The 18004-nt window shown below is 34.0% G+C and overlaps 1 protein-coding gene across 1 annotated transcript in view; it reads left to right on the top strand.

Moving 5' to 3' along the window:
- The window catches only part of LOC118186105 (tetratricopeptide repeat protein 28-like), an 82454-nt gene that overhangs the window by 54905 nt on the left and 9545 nt on the right, over positions 1-18004 (top strand). Inside the window, exons 17-18 of the mRNA XM_035356129.2 lie at positions 5585-5794; positions 16179-16410. Of these exons, the coding sequence (XP_035212020.1) occupies positions 5585-5794; positions 16179-16410 (442 nt within the window). The remainder of the gene's footprint in view (positions 1-5584; positions 5795-16178; positions 16411-18004) is intronic.

Consider the following 18004-nt stretch of genomic DNA (forward strand, 5'->3'; position numbering starts at 1 on the left):
TTCTTTGTAATTAAACAAAGATGAATAGAATTTATACCTAAGTAAATTAGTGTAGAAATGCATTTTGGTAGAATTTAATTTCAGCTTTTATTTAATTTGTTTGTTTATTATTAAAAAAAAAACAGCTAAACCCTCAAAATCATTTTTACAAAGTATTTCGTATTTATCAGTCCATTACTCGCAGATTATCATACTATTATTTTTAGTTCTGCTTATACCTCAGGAAAATTTCATTTCACATTCTTGATATATAGTATCTGTAATGTCTGAAATAAGGATTGAAAGTTAAATAAAATAGATGATAAAAAATCCATCAACAACTGAAATCCAAGCAATAGATGTTGACAATGAAATAGTGGATAGTTTAGTGAATTTTGGTAACATTTAGAAATTATTGGTGACAGATTTTTCTCATACAGTGTTAAAACAAGCTACCTTATTATACTGATTATTGCTTTTGTAATTGTAGGTAAATAGATATTTTGTCAAAAGCTATTAAACTTACATGTGTAATTGAATACTGACACAGTATTGTTTTTTAATAAACTTTTTGAGACCGGGGCTTTGGTAGGAGTAAAAGCTACCAAAGGACGGGGAATCTTGAACCGAATGCTTTCCCCTCTTTAAGAAATCACCTCCTATTTGCAACAAAGATTCTTGTATGTAGTTTAATGGATTCAGAGAGGGGTGCATATGTGTCGCAAAAGGAAGACCTTTGAAAGAGATAAGTGGTTAAAACCCTAGGGACGTCAAATTTGACATTTCACCCCACTTTTCAGCCTGGAAAATGGGGGAAAAAGACATGGCCACTAAAGTGGACAACCCCGTCTTTTCAAAGAGAGGACTCTATGGCCACTATAATGGCCATCCTGTCTTCAAAAGGTTAAATTAATTCATTGGAAATATAATAAACTTTCTGTAATAGGCTGCAGCCAAAATGTGTGCAACTGTAATTATATACTGGTCATCAAAATTAAAGGATAATGAGAAAAAGTATGCACATAATGTTGCAACTAGTGCCCATTGCTGTAATTTTTTATGTTATTTAAGTACAATTGAACACAAAATTGCTGTTCTGTGCATATGTTAGCACTGGAAATATGCTAATTCAGTGAATGACAATGTGATGTGCAATACACAGATGTTTACTTTCGGTCTGTAGTGTTGTTTGTGAATGTGGTATCTCACAGTGATCAGTATTCAGTAGTTATGGTTCAAAAGCATCATTTAAGTGAAGGTCAAAAGTAGCGAATAATTGTTAGAATCAAGGGAGGTCAAACACAAATGGAGGTTGCCCATGATATGAATCGCTCAAAGTGTCATATCAAGAATTTGAAGCCACTTCTTAAGCACTTGATCATCAACTGCATCAGAAAAATGTTTTGTGTCATTATCGGCTCAAAGAAACCACAAAGCGACTACAGAAGATTTGGTTTTAGACCTTCAGGCTGCCACAAGAACTTAAATAAGCCATTCCACTGCTGCATGAAGACTTCAGAGGTTGGACTGTATGCAAGAAAACCATTGGTTTATGTCCCACTCAATTCAGCTTTCAGATGGGCCCATTTAAACTGGTGTCATCTTCATGTTCAATGGCGCCAAGACAACTGGGCCCGACTATTGTTTACTGATGAGTTTAGGTGTAGTATGAACAATAATTCTAGATGTATTTTGATCTGGAGAGAGGAATTAACACGCAACTTGCCTTGTCCATGAAATACTCTGTTTCTGCGACTATGGTTGAATGGTTTGGGGAGGAATCATGACAGATGGCCACACTGAGCTGCATATCTTTCAAGAAGGTTCTGTAACCACTAGGAGTTATATGGACTGTATGTGCCAGAATGCTTGAAAACAGAAGATATGACTTAAATGCATTGCCTACCTTACTCAGCCGACTTGAACTCTATTGAGCATGTATGGGATGCCTTAGGATACCGAATTTCAGGGCACCAAATTCCTCCCCAGACCCTCCTGGAGTTGAAAAATGCAGTTTTAGATGAGTGGCATGAATTTCCACAAGACTTGATCAACACTTTGGTAAAATCTGTGAAATCACTATGTGTAGTCTGCATATCTGGCCAAGGTGATGATACACCATATTAAGAAAATTTTTTTCCACAAAAGGTGACTTATTTTCCAATCCCCATAAATTTGGTTTTAATTTCAATATTTTTCAAATAATCAACTGCCAAACATAACAATTTATGTTAACTAATGCTAATGGGAGAGACGTGTATTTTAAGAACATGATAGCATAATATCAAAGGAACCTGATACACTCCTTCAACCTGTAACCCTTGGTTCTCAGTACATGTGTAAAGTCTTTGCACCATACAGGCCATAACTCTTTCGCACATTTCCATAGATATAGAGTGCACAGTTGTCGTTATGTGTTCCTGAAGGTCATTAATGTCAGTTGATCTTGTAGCTTACATGCATTCTTTCACCTATCCCCGTAGCCAAAAAAATCACTAGAGAGATCTAGTGACTGTGCTGGCTGCACTAAGGGTCTGCATCATCGAATCCAGTGCCTATGAAATGTTTCATATAGGTATTCTCTAACAGGTAAGGAATAATTTGGTGGTGCACCATCGTGAGGAAAGTAACCGGATTTTCTGGTATGGAGAGAAAGGTTGTCTACAACAAAATTCTGCAATATGTTGACGTATGAATCTCTTCGTCCAGTTTGCCCATGAAACAAATATGAACTCAGTACCTCAAACCGCAAAATGCCATACCATATATTAACTGTTGGAGAGGATCGAATGTGCTGTCTTAGTTCATGGGGATTTTCTGTATTCGACAGAATTGTGCCTGTTCACGGTGCTGCTGATATGAAATACATCTTCATCTGACATAAAGAACACAACATTAGGGTCTGTGTGCATCATTCATAATAACACTTCTGCAGCTTGTACACGAGCAAGTTTATCTGCATCAGAAAGGGACTGTATCATTAGGCTGCATTCCCATATCAATGTGGAGAATTCTTAAAACACAGTCTACAGAATTCCCGTTTCCAATGATAATCTCATGCTTGACTTTCCTGGACTCCTGATCATTGTGCCTTGAACATTTAGGATGTTTTCGTCCGTTGGAATGCTTTTGCAGTGTGCGCAGAAATTTCTCATATACTCAAAACCATACCTGAAACTTCCTTACTATTGTGGTGACCCTAACACTTCCGTCCAAGCTGTTACCTTTCTTCTCTCTGCAACGATAAAAAATAAAAGATTATGTACTACCATGTAAGTGGTAGCAGCGTTTTGGATAGTACTGTATTTCAGTCAGCATTTTATGCCAATATTAACATTTGGTGGTTGACTGCTGCTCCTTTATGTGAAAAGTTTTTGTTATGACTAAAGCTGAAAAATATTACCATTTTGCTATGTCAGAATGACAAATTCTAAATAAACTCATTTTCTTGTAAATAATACAAAAAAAAAAAAAAAAAAAAAAACTTTGACCAATAGAATCAGGTGAATGATCTGTGTAACGTAAGGAAACTTGTACTAGTATATGTTTAAGTTTTAAAACAATCAGCTGTCAACTTTTCTTTTGAAAATTTAAAATAAAAATCGTACATGTAATGAAAATGAGCAGCATAGTTAGTGGTGGTGGAATGAACCTTTTGACATTTCTGCAGTCGTTGAGATAAAATTTAGAAAAGCACATATTTGGCTAATGACTGGGTAGCGATAGCATAACTGCAAAGTAGAAGGATGTATGATTTGCAGACACTACATAGCACATAATTTATTTTTGAACATTTTTAAAAGATTTTTTTCACAACACTACTTTATGGTGGCGAATAAGCATCCCAGGATTTATCTGTGATGTATTGCATTTCTGAAACAATAGAGGAATCCAAGCAGCAACCAGATGATGGTAGTTTTACAAGCGAGAAGGCGCTAGAATTGAGGAAGAAGGAACGAAAAAGTGAGCAAGATTGCACACTGAAGACCTTGCCAAGGTATCATTACATTAAACAGATTACATTTCAGGTCACGTTACAAGAATGTTTACATTAAGCAAATTAAATTTCAGATATATAACAGATTAATATTCATATGCAGGATTAAGATTTCATTCCATTGAGCATAATTGCACAATGGAAATCAAATGATGGATCACTTTTCAGAATTGCAGGAAATAAAGATTATATTTGCGAAATAATTGCTTTGCTGTTTTTAGAATGGAGAGGGGAGTATGCTCAAATTTAAGAGGAGTTAAAGGGCTATTGTTGATTATCATTAGAAAGGTAGATATTTTATATTTTACACACACATATATATAAAAGTATAATATATTTAACACATTCCTGTTTTTATTCCTCTATGAAAAAGTATTATATTTAAGTTATTAAAAGTACTAGATATTTCATATTTTATATATATACAGTACAAAGTCCTGAATCCGGACTCATCGGCACTTCCGCGATTCCGTATTGGGGGTTTTTCCGTATTATAGATCATCAATTTAAATCTGGTAAGATGGCATTCAGAAATTATAAAATTAAAAATATGAAACCATAATTTATGAAATAAAGAGCAATCATGATATAAAAAGTATCAAAATTTAAAAAAAAAAAAAAAAAAAAAAAAAACTTAATATTTATTTGTTTATTTTATTAAACATTTCTTTCAATGTAAGTTGTTTAAGTTGCTTCGTTTTTTGTGCTAATACTTTCTCTTTAATTCTATAAACAGACATAATTTCTTGTTCAGTTCCACTGTTTAAGTCCTGTAATTGCTGTGTCGAGAATACTGACTAATTTGTCAATCGAAATTTTTTCATTTTCAATAACCTCTCTGTCACTTTCTTCACTATCAGAAGTGGTGCATCGAAACATGCTTTCGCTTTGTAGATCCTTTGGCAGCTCCAGAATTGGAAATAAAATTGTTCTAACAGTCTGCAAAAAATAATAAGCCGAATCTAATTAGAAGATTAAGGAACAACGTATTCTGCAACATTAACTGAAATAGATAATTAGGTAATTTTACCTTAGCTTATATCGTCCGTTAAACATTAAACATGCATGGGTAAACATATTATGCGCATGTGTAAGCGCATATGCACATGCGTAAAGGTATTATGCGCATGCGTAAATGCATAGCTTTGAGGTCCGGATTAAATACTTATATTAAGTTATTATGATAAAGATTATATGTACTCTATATACATATAATCTTTTAATCTTTAGTTTTCGTTTTGTGTAAGAGTATAATATATTTAACACATTCCTGCTTTTATTCCTGTATTAAAAAGTTAAAAGGAGTTAATAAAGAGCTTTTATGTGCTTTTTTTAATATATATCGGGTTTTAACAAACGTTTCCCGCCACAACAAATATCGTCTGTGCAAGCAGTTCACGTTCCCGTGTTTAATCATATTTTGTCAAATAGTTTTTGTTATTTGAAAGAAAAAGACTAACATTATATGTGCATAAAAATGTGGTAAATGCAGATTTTTAAGTTATTTGTTTGGAAGTAATAATGTATAACATGTAAGTAACATTAATATGTAATAATAGATGCATAATGAAGTAATAATGTAAGTAACATTTTAAATTTTCTTTATAGGGTAGTAAAGTAAGTTTAGCTTTGGCTGAAGCTATGAGAACTATACAAACAACAAAACACTTTGCTCATCCTGCTAATTGGGCCAGCTTTGTTCTTGTTGGGAGTGATGTACATCTCAGTAATCAAGTTGCTTTAATGGGACAGGCTTTGTCGGATCTGTTAAAGACACCTGATAAATGTAGTGCTGCTTTGCGTGTTGTTTTACATTTGGTATGTATACGATTAATGCATTAGTATAAATTTATATATTATTCTTATAAATTTCATATGATACTGAATTTGAGAGATTGATGTGATTTAGAATTTAAGCATTTTTTATTACACCAATACACTTCAAAATTAAAATCTAAACATTTTATGTCAGACATCATAAGCAAGAGTCTGGGTACATGTGTAAAAGTAGAAGGGAGAATGTTTTAAAGTTATTTATATTGTTATGAATTTGGTATATAAAAAGCTAATGTTAGTTCAATTATAAATTAAATGGTTTTATTTCTTGCGCGGTGCAGCGCGTGACGAATATTAAAAGAAAGCTAAGCCGGAAAATTGAAAATACAAGAGTGCGTGCATTATATAAATAAATATCTCTTTTTGATTTCGAGAAAGTACTGGAAAATTCTAGCGCATGATTTTAAAATCTTATAAAAGGAGGAAAACATCAGTTTGTAGTAGTTGCTTAGTTTGTTGTTGTTTAGAAAACTGCTCTTGTTGATTGTAGCGAATTCGCGGATTAGTGTTCTTTAGCTGTTTTGAATTACGTTCTATTAGACATTTGAGTAGTTAAAAGAAAACTACTGTGAGATATTGTAATACTGTGTGATAATTTGAGAAAATTTAAGCATTTTTGTTGTGATAATAATAAATTTTTGTTCATTTTTCATCGGACTTGTGCATTCATTTCATAATGAACCGTACGCACGCAACAATATTTGGTGTCAGAAGTGGGATTTGAATGCCAATAACAAGAGCGATGGAAGAGCAGTTAAGGCAGTTGATATCAGCCTTTGCCTCGTTTAAAGAAGAAATGAAAGAAGAGATGAAATCTAGCCAAGGAAAGATGGAAGGGGCCGTCAACTCCGTTAAGGAAGAAATGAAATTGGGCCAGGAATCCGTTAAGGACGAAATGAAAGCTGTTCAAGCTGGTCAAGAAGAAATGAAAAGAGAAATTACTTGCATAATGGAAAATAAATTTGAAGCTATGGAAGGCAGAATTGACACAGTTGAAAACAAAGTTGGACAAATTGAAGAAAAAGTTTCTTCCGTAAAAGATCAAATTGAAGAAAGAGTTTCTTCTGTAAAAGAACATATAGAAGGGAGAGTTTCTGCTGTGGAGGAACGAATTGAAAGAAGAGTTTGTGCCGTCCAACACCAAATCGAACAACAAATTGATGAGACAGTTTCTGCAGTTGCCAAAGAAATGGATACTTTAAAGAAATTCGTAGCATCGGCAGGGAGCAGGAGTGATGATTTTAAATTCTTACCAATGCCTGCTCGTCCACCTCTGTAGCTGACATATGATGGGAAGACCTCCTGGCAGGTGTATAAGACACAATTATCTATCGTGGCGAATGCGAATGGATGGGATTCCCAAGCTAAGGCCTGTCATCTTGCCGCTTCTTTAAGAGCCGACGCAGCGGATATCCTTCAGACTCTTCCCAAAAACAAAAGGTTAGATTTCGAAGCTCTGTCCGGCGCCTTGGAGTTGCGCTTTGGGGAGAAGTGTTTAAAAGACTACAGCAGGCTCCAATTAAAATCTCGTCAACAGAAGCCTACCGAAACACTTCAGGAGCTCGCCACAGATGTTGAAAGGCTGTCCCATCTCGCCTTTTCGGAATGCCCGATAGAAACAAGGAAAATCCTGTCCTTGCAATACTTTATCGACGGCATCCGAGATACTGAAATACAGAAAGCTCTACAAATGGCGGATGTAAAAGATTTAAAAAGTGCTCTAGTGTACGCCATGAAATTTGAGCAGCCCAGCAAGCCACTTGTCGAGACCGCCACCCAGTCAGAGCTGTTCAAGTCCAGGAGCCAGGGGATCAAGTCACCGCTCATCTAGACGATTTAACTGGAAAACTGAACGCCTTGAGACGGAATATTTGTGAGAAGAAACCGACCGTTAAGTGCTGGAACTGCGGTGCTGAAGGGCACATACGACGAAACTGCAAAACACCCCAGGGTACGGATGTTAAGACCGCTTCTAACAAGCAGCAGGGAAACTAATTAGTGGCCATCTCGCGGGAAGGAGGTTGCCAGATAATGAAAAGCCCCCATTTAAAGCGCTTCAGATTTCTGCAGTGAGAGGCGGCAGTAATGGACTTTTCATAATAGGACATATTAATGGAGTTTCGTGCAATATGACTATAGATACAGGAGCCAACGTCACCATCATCTGAAAAGATTTGGCTCAACAACTAGGAAACAAACTTATCTGGACGCCACCCTGCGTTACCCTCCAGACTGTGTCCGGTGAGAAGATCGACATCGACGGAAAAGTAAATGTTAACATCACGTTTGGAAGTGCCGCTTACCATCACATGGCATATATAGCAGAGATCACTGATTCTTGCATACTCGGATTGGACTTTCTAAGGAAATACAATTTTTCCTTGGATTTTAAAAATAACGAATTGCATTCTACATCTGAGGACATAGCGTTATTTCTAGTTAATGATGAAGAAGTTAAATGTGTCCATAAAATCATAGCACAAGACAATATCACAATACCGGCAAGAACAGAAATTTTACTTCCTGGATCCATAGCCGAAAACAGAAATTTCCGCTACGGCATCATAGAATATCCCAATAACTGTAATAGCCCAAAAGGAGTACTAGTAGCCTCAACACTCGTCGACCTATCCAGAACGGTTATCCCGGTGAGAGTCGCCAATATAACTGAAAAGTTGAGAGTTATTAAGAAAGGTGAAGTGGTTGCAACATGTACTCCAGTAACCAGCGTTGAAAGAAAGAGTAACATCTCAGAATCCGTGTCCTCAGAGAGCATTACATTGGAGTTATTGCAGAATGCACAATTAAATGATAAAGAGAAAAGTGGTGCCGATCTTGCGATGCCTGTGCAGGTCGGAAAGGACCGAGGAAACGCAGCCAAGGCAAGCTGCAACGTTACAATGTAGGTGCGCCGTTTGAATGTATCGCCTTTGATATCCTGGGACCTCTGCCACAAACTGCTGATGGCAACAAATACATACTCGTTGTCATTGATTACTTCACCAAGTGGCCTGAAGCTTATCCTATTCCTGATCAAGAGGCTGTCACAGTAGCTGAGGTAATGATACAGCACTGGATTTCCAGGTTTGGAGTGCCTCTTCAGTTACATTCCGATCAGGGAAGGAATTTTGCCTCGGCAGTAATCAAAGAACTATGCAAAGTACTCGGCATTGACAAAACTCAAACGACGCTATTGCATCCCCAGTCGAACGGCATGGTAGAGAGGTTCAATCGAACCATCCTTAATAACCTCTCATTAGTGGTTTCCAGAAACCAACAGGACTGGGACAAGAAATTACCACTCTTTTTACTGGCTTACCGCAGTGCTGTCCACGAGACTACCGGCTATTCTCCATCACAGATGCTCTTCGGTCGTGATCTTCGTCTGCCTTGTGATCTACTGTTTGGCCGCCCTCTGGATGCTCCTTCTTCATCTGAGGAATATATTCAAGATCTCCAGGCCCAGTTTGAAGTGATGCACAACTTTGCACGAGAGCGAGTCAACTTGGCGACGGAGAAGATGAAGATCCGATACGACACAAGAGCTACTGAACATCAGTTCCACAAAGGAGACAAGGTGTGGTTGTGGAATCCGACTCGACGGAAGGGACTCTGTCCGAAATTACAGTCACCTTGGGATGGCCCATACACAGTCCTAAACAGGCTGAATGACATCGTGGTTTGGATCCATAAGTCTTCGAACTCTAAACCTAAAGTCGTTCATTACGACAGGTTAGCTCATTACTATGGCCATAGTACATAATGTAAATAATTGTAAATAGTATAAGACCATGTTCCATTTTGTTTTTAAATGTGTATTTGATTTGATTTGTATTTTGCATTTGATTTTTATTTTGTATTTGATAGCATTTGTTTTGTTTTATTTATTGCATTTATTGTTCATGTTGTTTATTATTGTAATGTTACGCTTATTAATGCATTTTTGCCTCAGTTGTAAGTTTGGCTTCCTGTCCAGGGATTGTACTGCCCAGGACGTGCAGTCCTTGGGAAGGGGGCAGTGTTACGAATTTGGTATTTAAAAAGCTAATGTTAGTTCAATTATAAATTAAATGGTTTTATTTCTCGCACAGTGCAGCGCTTGACGAATATTAAAAGAAAGCTAAGCCAGAAAATTGAAAATACAAGAGTGCGTGCATTAAATAAATAAATATCTCTTTTTGATTTCGAGAAAGTACTGGAAAATTCTAGCGCGTGATTTTAAAATCTTATAAAAGGAGGAAAACATCTCAGTTTGTAGTAGTTGCTTAGTTTGTTGTTGTTTAGAAAACTGCTCTTTTTGATTGTAGCGAATTCGCGGATTAGCGTTCTTTAGCTGTTTTGAATTATGTTCTATTGGACATTTGAGTAGTTAAAAGAAAACTACTGTGAGATATTGTAATACTGCATGATAATTTGAGAAAATTTAAGCATTTTTGTTGTGATAATAATAAATTTTTGTTCATTTTTCATCGGACTTGTGCATTCATTTCATAACGAACCCGTACGCACGCAACAATAGTCTTTCAGTGGTCTATAATCTTTTTTTTGTACTTTTTTAGTATCTGTACCTCCAACAAAAATCATGAAAAAGTATTCAGGAGGCAAAGCCATTAAGTCACCAAAATAGTTATGTGGTAGCTTATGATGTCACCCAAAAATATATATATGGCAGTATATGTATATTTGTAGCACAGGTTCATTTAATTATGCATGAATTTGTACTTTCGAAACTGAACTCTTATTTTCCAATTAGTGTTTCTTTTTCCATTAAATATATGTTTTTTCCTTAATACATCGTAATGAGACTGTGGAGTTTGGTAGTTGCTGAAAAAGAAATTGCTGGATTTCTATAGAAATATGGTGTTTTACCTAGAGTGACTATTTTTTCTACAAGGCAATCTGAGGCATTGTCCTCCCCCAACAACCCAAATTTTTTTAAAATAAATAAATGAAAACAAAACTATAAATATGGTAAAAAATTATTTAAAACATTAATAATTCCTACAAATGATCAATTGCATTTTGAACCTTTTTAAGTAGTTTAACACAGTTTTGAATTTGTTCTTTGAACTTTTTGCTAATGTTCCACTCGAAATTGTGCACACTGCCTTCACACACAGTTATACACACTGCCTTCACAGTATCATTGTTACAACTATGATTTTTATGCTGTCCACAAATTATTTACAACAGAAAACAGCCTTTCAGTAGTTACAGTGATATCATGTAAACAAAGTTTTGTGAGATGCACATAAAGAATATGATTTTCATCGAAGTAATTTAAAATTTGAATCCAATGTTTATTGGTGGGTATTTCTTCATTATTCCATTGTTGAAGTTTTTTGAAGTTTACATATCTTTTCAAATATATTTCATTTTCTAGTGCTAAATATTTGTCTTTAAGCAAAAATTTTTTGATGAAAACTATTGTTTTAATTGCTTTGACATTTTAAATGTCATTCCTTTGACATTCCTCAAGCATTTTGTAAAACTGGGGTGGACAAATCCATCTAGTTTTTCCTTTTAATTTTTTTAGCAAAGAAAAATTGGTGTTTAGATGGGAAGAATAATAGTATAAAAAATATTATTAAAAGGTTTCTCAAAAATGGTAATCGATTGGATTCTTCAAAGTCGGAATGAGTTTGCGACATTTCGGTGGGTGTGCAGTCAGAAAGTGTCCCTTTTTCTGTAAATGGTGTCTTCTGATTCATAATTGATTTCAGTGACTAGTAATAGCAATTAGAAAGGGATTTATTTTACTTTTTTTATCGAGATTGGTCAATATTAGTGGCTATGAGACTTGTGGTAAAACCCAAGATGCAAAAATATTTGACTCTCAAGTGTTTACCATTGCTATTTTGCATGCATATAATTAGCAATTTTCAGAAATGTAATGCGCATTTTATTTGTCGAATACAGCTAATTAAATGCATGTAAATTATTTGTATGTAATCTATTTGGCTGATATGGTATACAATTTTCATTATCAGCTTCTCATTAACAGAGGAAGATTATATCTCATTTACAAGCTTTAATTTATAATAAGACATAATAGTTAAAGCTAGACTCTATAAAATAAATCGCCTAATTTTCGAAGAGCAGGGTAAAAAGAATTAGATATCTAAATAAGCGTGTATGCCTACTGATTATGATACTGAATCCAAATACTCTTACAATTCTGACAGTGTAATTTGAGAATTACCCTGTAAATTACAGCATTCTAACCATTAGAAGCATGTTAAAATACGTCTGCAATCCCCCGATGTATTTTGTGCATGGTGCCTTCAGCAGTTATGTGTTGTTCGCAACTGAGAACCTTTATCGTAGTTGAATACACTGTATTATGTTATTAATCTTTAATAATGTCATTTTGAAATTTCAAGTTTCTTACGACTTCCTGGTACTTTTTACCTTTAATTATGGCATTCAATAAATTTATTATTTCATGTCTTGTTACAGAAAATGATGCATATTTTAACCTTGCATGATATTTTTATGAATTTTCCAAATTTTAATATATTATATATATAACTTTTTTAAGATACTCATTTATAAAAATACGTCATATTTAAACCTTCATCTATCTTGTCAATTTTGTTTTAAAACTATATTATTAATATATTTTATTTGTAATATTTGTGTCTTAAATTTGCAAACACAAGTTTTTCAAATGTCATTAAACAGTAATGAGAATTATTAGCGATGTTTATGTATATATACATATATATATATATATTGATTTCAAATGCGTAGATGAAAGCAGTGGACCTCCCAACAGCTTACGACCACTGCGTAGATGACCGAGAAGACCGTAATGGCTTGATTGGGAATTCAGATGTATAGTTACCTTTTTTTATTTTATCCATTCGTTAAACGATGTGAGATTAGTTGAAATAAACTGCACTGAAATTCCACGCCTGTAGGGTCGAAAATCATCTGCGCCATATTATTGAAATGAAACCATGGTTTGAAGGTGGCAGAGTGGAAAGCATGATGACGCAATTTAGCACAACATATCTTGAAAAATCACAATCTTTATTTTTTTCCATGCATATCAAATAATCCTTTTCAGACAAGATATTTCTTAATAATATTTGAATAGAATAACTCCCATTTTGAAGTACGACGTCATCTTAAGCAAGTAAGCGGCAGCAGCATGGATTAAAAGCATCTTACCAGCGGGAGAGCTAACGCAGGAAAAGGGAAAGGTTATAGCACTTTCATAGCAAGAAGGCTGAACTTTCAGTTCACAGTTTTGGTTTAGAATTAATTTGATTAGACGAGAGGCATCTGCATTAAAACGTTACATAAGATAGGAAAGTCTGGAACCTGTGAGAAGGGATGAATTTAGGGGCAGATTACCAAATTTAGAATGTTAATTTTGAGGTCGTCAATTATTTTTTTGAAACAGCTATCATATTTTGTTGTATCTTACATATCCCCCACTTCAAAAGAAATGTTGGGTGAGCAGGGTGGAAGAACAAGCATTAGAGCAGCAAAATGTGAAAAGTTATAACTGTGAAAATACAAAACATATTTACTGTTTTTTAAAAAAACAAAAAATTATTGCCATAAAACTTTGAACGATATTTTGACATTTCATTGAAAGTCATAAAATTTTGAATTGAATTATGAATCTTAGCACTGTATTATTTTTAAACAATAGCATATTTTAGAGTTCTGAGATAAGAATATCTAATGAAATTTTGTAAAGTTCTTGATAGTTCCACATGGTAAAAGTTCAAATTTTTTCACAAACTAAATGTTCAAATAAAATTCTTTCAAATTTTTGTTGATGAAAATATTTCTATTATATTACAAATTAAGATGCTTTTATGTTATTTATTCATGTTTTTTAGGCAAGGTATTTTAAAATATAAAAAGTTTGTAACACATCATTCATAAACACAATTTCAAATTTTTCACTATTATTAAGACATTTAAAATTTACTTATTCTTTAGAAAACTTGAAGACTCCACAACTTTATCTAAATACTAGCATTTCCATCATATTGGTTTATCAGTTGAGCAAACTGGTGTTTAATATTCTTCACCAGTGGCCAAAACATTTGCCAAATTAGCAGTTACTGTAGAAAAGGCCTCCATTCCTTCTGTAGAGGCAACTGGCCTTTTTCGAACTGCTGTGATTCCATATGAATATTAAAAAAACACTCCGTTTTATGAAAAAATAAAAATACTTAGATTAAAAAAAGTATTTTTTCATAAGGTGAGAGTCTTCAACGTTTATCATAAAAACATCAAAGAAATTCCTACAACTCAAAAATTTCAAACAATAATTTCATTCTTAACATACAGTAAAAATTAAAAAATATAAATTCAAAGAAATTTAAACAATAGTGCAAAAATCTTATTCACATTAGGAACCGTCCTTTAGTCAAACCCTCAAATTCTTTACCTAATTTTTATCAAATTCAATAATTTCTTTTTCCCAATTCAGAAATACAAAACTACATTTTAAATAAATCATAATATTTTTGGAGCCCACCAGCGGCCGAGCGGTAAAGACGCTGAACACTGGTAGTTCGGTCCGAGGTTCGAATCCCGCGAACGGGCTGGCTGCATGGGCGTTTTCGTGGTTTTCCCCATGTGTGACGTGTATACGAGCCAGTTTCCCTTAGAAAGTCCTCCACGAAAGGCATCCCTCCTCTTAGGCAGATAGCCCTAGTGTGCTTTGCCATAATTAAATACACCAACACCAACATAATATTTTTGAATTATTAACATTGATTTTAAAATGACTTAAGCTAAACTTTATCATTAATAAATCTTAAAACAATTACTTAAAAATGCAAATTTTTTTTTTTCTTTTCCGAAACGAAATAAACTCAATTTGGAATTTAATATCACTTCACAATCACATTTCATGACTTTTGATAATATTGCATTTTTTGAATATGAAGAATTAGCAGAATAAAGCACTGAACATGCAAGAGAGCACAAAATACTATTTGGCATTTCATATTTCACTGATGAGGTTGATGACCTTCAAAGGACTTTGGATGTTTAATTTTCTTTCTACGCGATGATCGGAGATGCATAAACATTGTGAATATTCGAAGCGAGCAAAAACGATTAACCATATTTCACTACATTGGCGACACTGACCTTGATTCGAAACAGTTTTGATTTTGAACTTGCAGATATTCGATGATTTCAAAGCACTTTTAAAATATGCCGTTAATTCACACACCGGAAATGAATTTGATGATTCACTGGTAGTTTGAGGCAGCAGAGTTTAAAAACCATTCGGGAAAACTTGCACCAGGTTAATCCTGTCCTGACTTTTTATAAATATGTAATGATTTCAAATGCGTAGATGGAAGCAGTGGACCTCCCGACAGCTTACGCTACTGCGTAGATGACTGAGAAGACTGTAATGGCTTGATTGGGAATTCAGATGTATAGTTTACCTTTCATTTTTTATCCATTCGTTAAACGATGTGAGATTAGTTGAAATAAACTGCACTGAAGTTCCACGTCTGTAGGGTTGAAAATCGTCTGCGCCATATTATTGTAATGGAACTGTGGTTTGAAGGTGGCAGAGTGGAAAGCATGATGACGCAATTTAGCACAACATATCTTGAAAAATCACAATCTTTATTTTTTTCCATGCATATCAAATAATCCTTTTCGGACAAGATATTTCTTAATAATATTTGAATAGAATAACTCCCATTTTGAAGTACGACGTCATCTTAAGCAAGTAAGCGGCAGCAGCATGGATTAAAAGCGTCTTACCAGCGGGAGAGCTAACGCAGGAAAAGGGAAAGGTTATAGCACTTTCATAGCAAGAAGGCTGAACTTTCAGTTCACAGTTTTGGTTTAGAATTAATTTGATTGGACGAGAGGCATCTGCATTAAAACGTTACATAAGATAGAAAAGTCTGGAACCTGTGAGCAGGGATGAATTTAGGGGCAGATTACCAAATTTAGAATGTTAATTTTGAGGTCGTCAATTATTTTTTTCAAACAGCTATCATATTTTGTTATATCTTACATTGTATTCTATTGTATTCTTCATATGTATTCCAGTTTAATATATATATTCCAGATATATTTTCTAAAATACTTCTCAAAATTTCCTTTTCTGTCTTATCATATAAAAAAAGATAATAAATGAAACATGGGAAAGCCTGCTTGATATGAGAGGTTCTGATAAATGTAATTAACTAAAAACTAATTTCTCCTAGAATATAGAATAATGAATATGTGTATTCTGATTGAAAACAATGCTTAGATATTCTTTACATTAAGTTCTTGACAAAATTGATAACGCCTTTTTTTTAATATATATATATTGTATTAACTGTGGCAGCAGTATGTAAGAATTTGTTTAATTTTTCAGGTTGAGAAATCACTGCAAAGGATTCACAGAGGGCATAAGAATGCTATGTATACTACTCAAAAAAGTATTGAAAACAAAGTGGGACCTGTAAATGGTTGGAAAGAATTGCTAATATCTGTTGGCTTTCGCTTTGAACCTGCATCAAATGGTTTGCCTGCATCAGTCTTTTTTCCTCAGTCAGATCCTGGTGAAAGACTGACTCAGTGTAGTGCTAGTTTACAAGCTCTGTTAGGTAAAAGAATTTTAAACAGTTTTTAAATATTTTAGTTTTAAGTAAATCATTTTATGGATGTCATTGAGATGTTATTCACATAGAAAGATAATTAAATGCTATATAACTTTTATTTTTTAAATTATTTTAGTATGATAAATGATAAGTTATAGATTGTTAAAAAATGTTACACATAAGTTACTATATTCAGATTTTTCATATTTTAGTTATTCTCTCACTGACATTTTCCATTTAATGACATGCTAGAGCTCTAAAATTTAAAAATTAAATTTTGATAATTTCATTTACATTTGTATATATTTTATAAAGCATAATTTCCTAAACATTCTATACTTGTTCAAGAGTTCAAAAGTATATTTACTTCTTAATTTAGAATTCTGAATGCTGCAATCGTTGTTTTTCATATTTTAATTCAAGATTAACTCACCATATAGTGAAGAAGTCATTGCCCTGTATTTTAGCACTATTATATACCTGAATTTTTACCATTATAGTATATTTAGTTTCACTTATCTTGAGAGTAAGGCCACTGAACTTCCAAATACATGCCAAACGCCAGCAGTTGTAATTTTATGCTGCAGTTCACAAACACACGATGTTATAATCTTCTTTTAGTAACTTATATACTTGTCTCGGTGATCATCATCAAGTGTCGGGAATGAAAATGATTATTGTAAAACCGTATGTGTATTCCCAGCTTACTTATCACCCTCACACTTTTCTTTGTTCACAACTTGTTTCGTGACTGTAAATATCTAGACTGGAGATCACAGTTATCCAGTGGTCAGAAAGTATTTAATTTGTCTTCGCTTGTTTCTATATATCCTCACATCTACATTAAATTCACATCTGTTTTACTTTTATCATGCTTCCTATTCTCATCAGTGCCTGCATATTTCATATTACACTACTAACCGTCCAAAATACAACATTGTGAAGAAAAGTGCTATCCAAGTTATATTTACTGCATAAATAATATAAGGTGCAAGTATGATTGATTCGAATTCCAGCCTCATTCTACTTTGTAGAATACCCAGAATTCAGTATTTTGTATAGCATATGCCTAGTGCATAGAGTCAACAATACTTGCAATAATGAACATTTTACAAAGATCCCCTTCTGTAGACAGCAGCAGTTGGTATCAGCTGAGATAGACTGCTGTGTACCTTAATTCTTGCATTAGACTTTTGTTATTGCTGTGAGATTTGTCATTTCTATTCACACAACCTATGTGTCTTCTCATTCAGTGTTGTGATGAAGCTGGTGTAACCATTCCTATTGTTTGTTCCATTTTTCTTGAAGTTACCAATTTCATATAATTTCATATTCACATCATTATAATTTGATTTTGTCCATCCTGAAAACTCATTTTTTGAAAGAAAAATTCGGAGTCTCCCAAATCCACAGTTCTTTCTCTATTATTCTCCAAGGAAACTGCTCAAATTACTGCCCCCCTTTCTCCGCCTCCAAAAGGAATGCTGAAGCATCCCACACAAAGGAACAACAGGAAAACACAGTTCAGTACTTAAAACAGGCTATTACATGATTGCTTTAAGGGGGGGAAAACAGGGTATTTATTATGCTTCCTCTTTTA

Source organism: Stegodyphus dumicola, chromosome 6 (genome assembly GCF_044657685.1).
Source record: "Stegodyphus dumicola isolate Sdum_Otavi_A_Nest chromosome 6, ASM4465768v1".
Lineage (NCBI taxonomy): Eukaryota > Metazoa > Arthropoda > Arachnida > Araneae > Eresidae > Stegodyphus > Stegodyphus dumicola.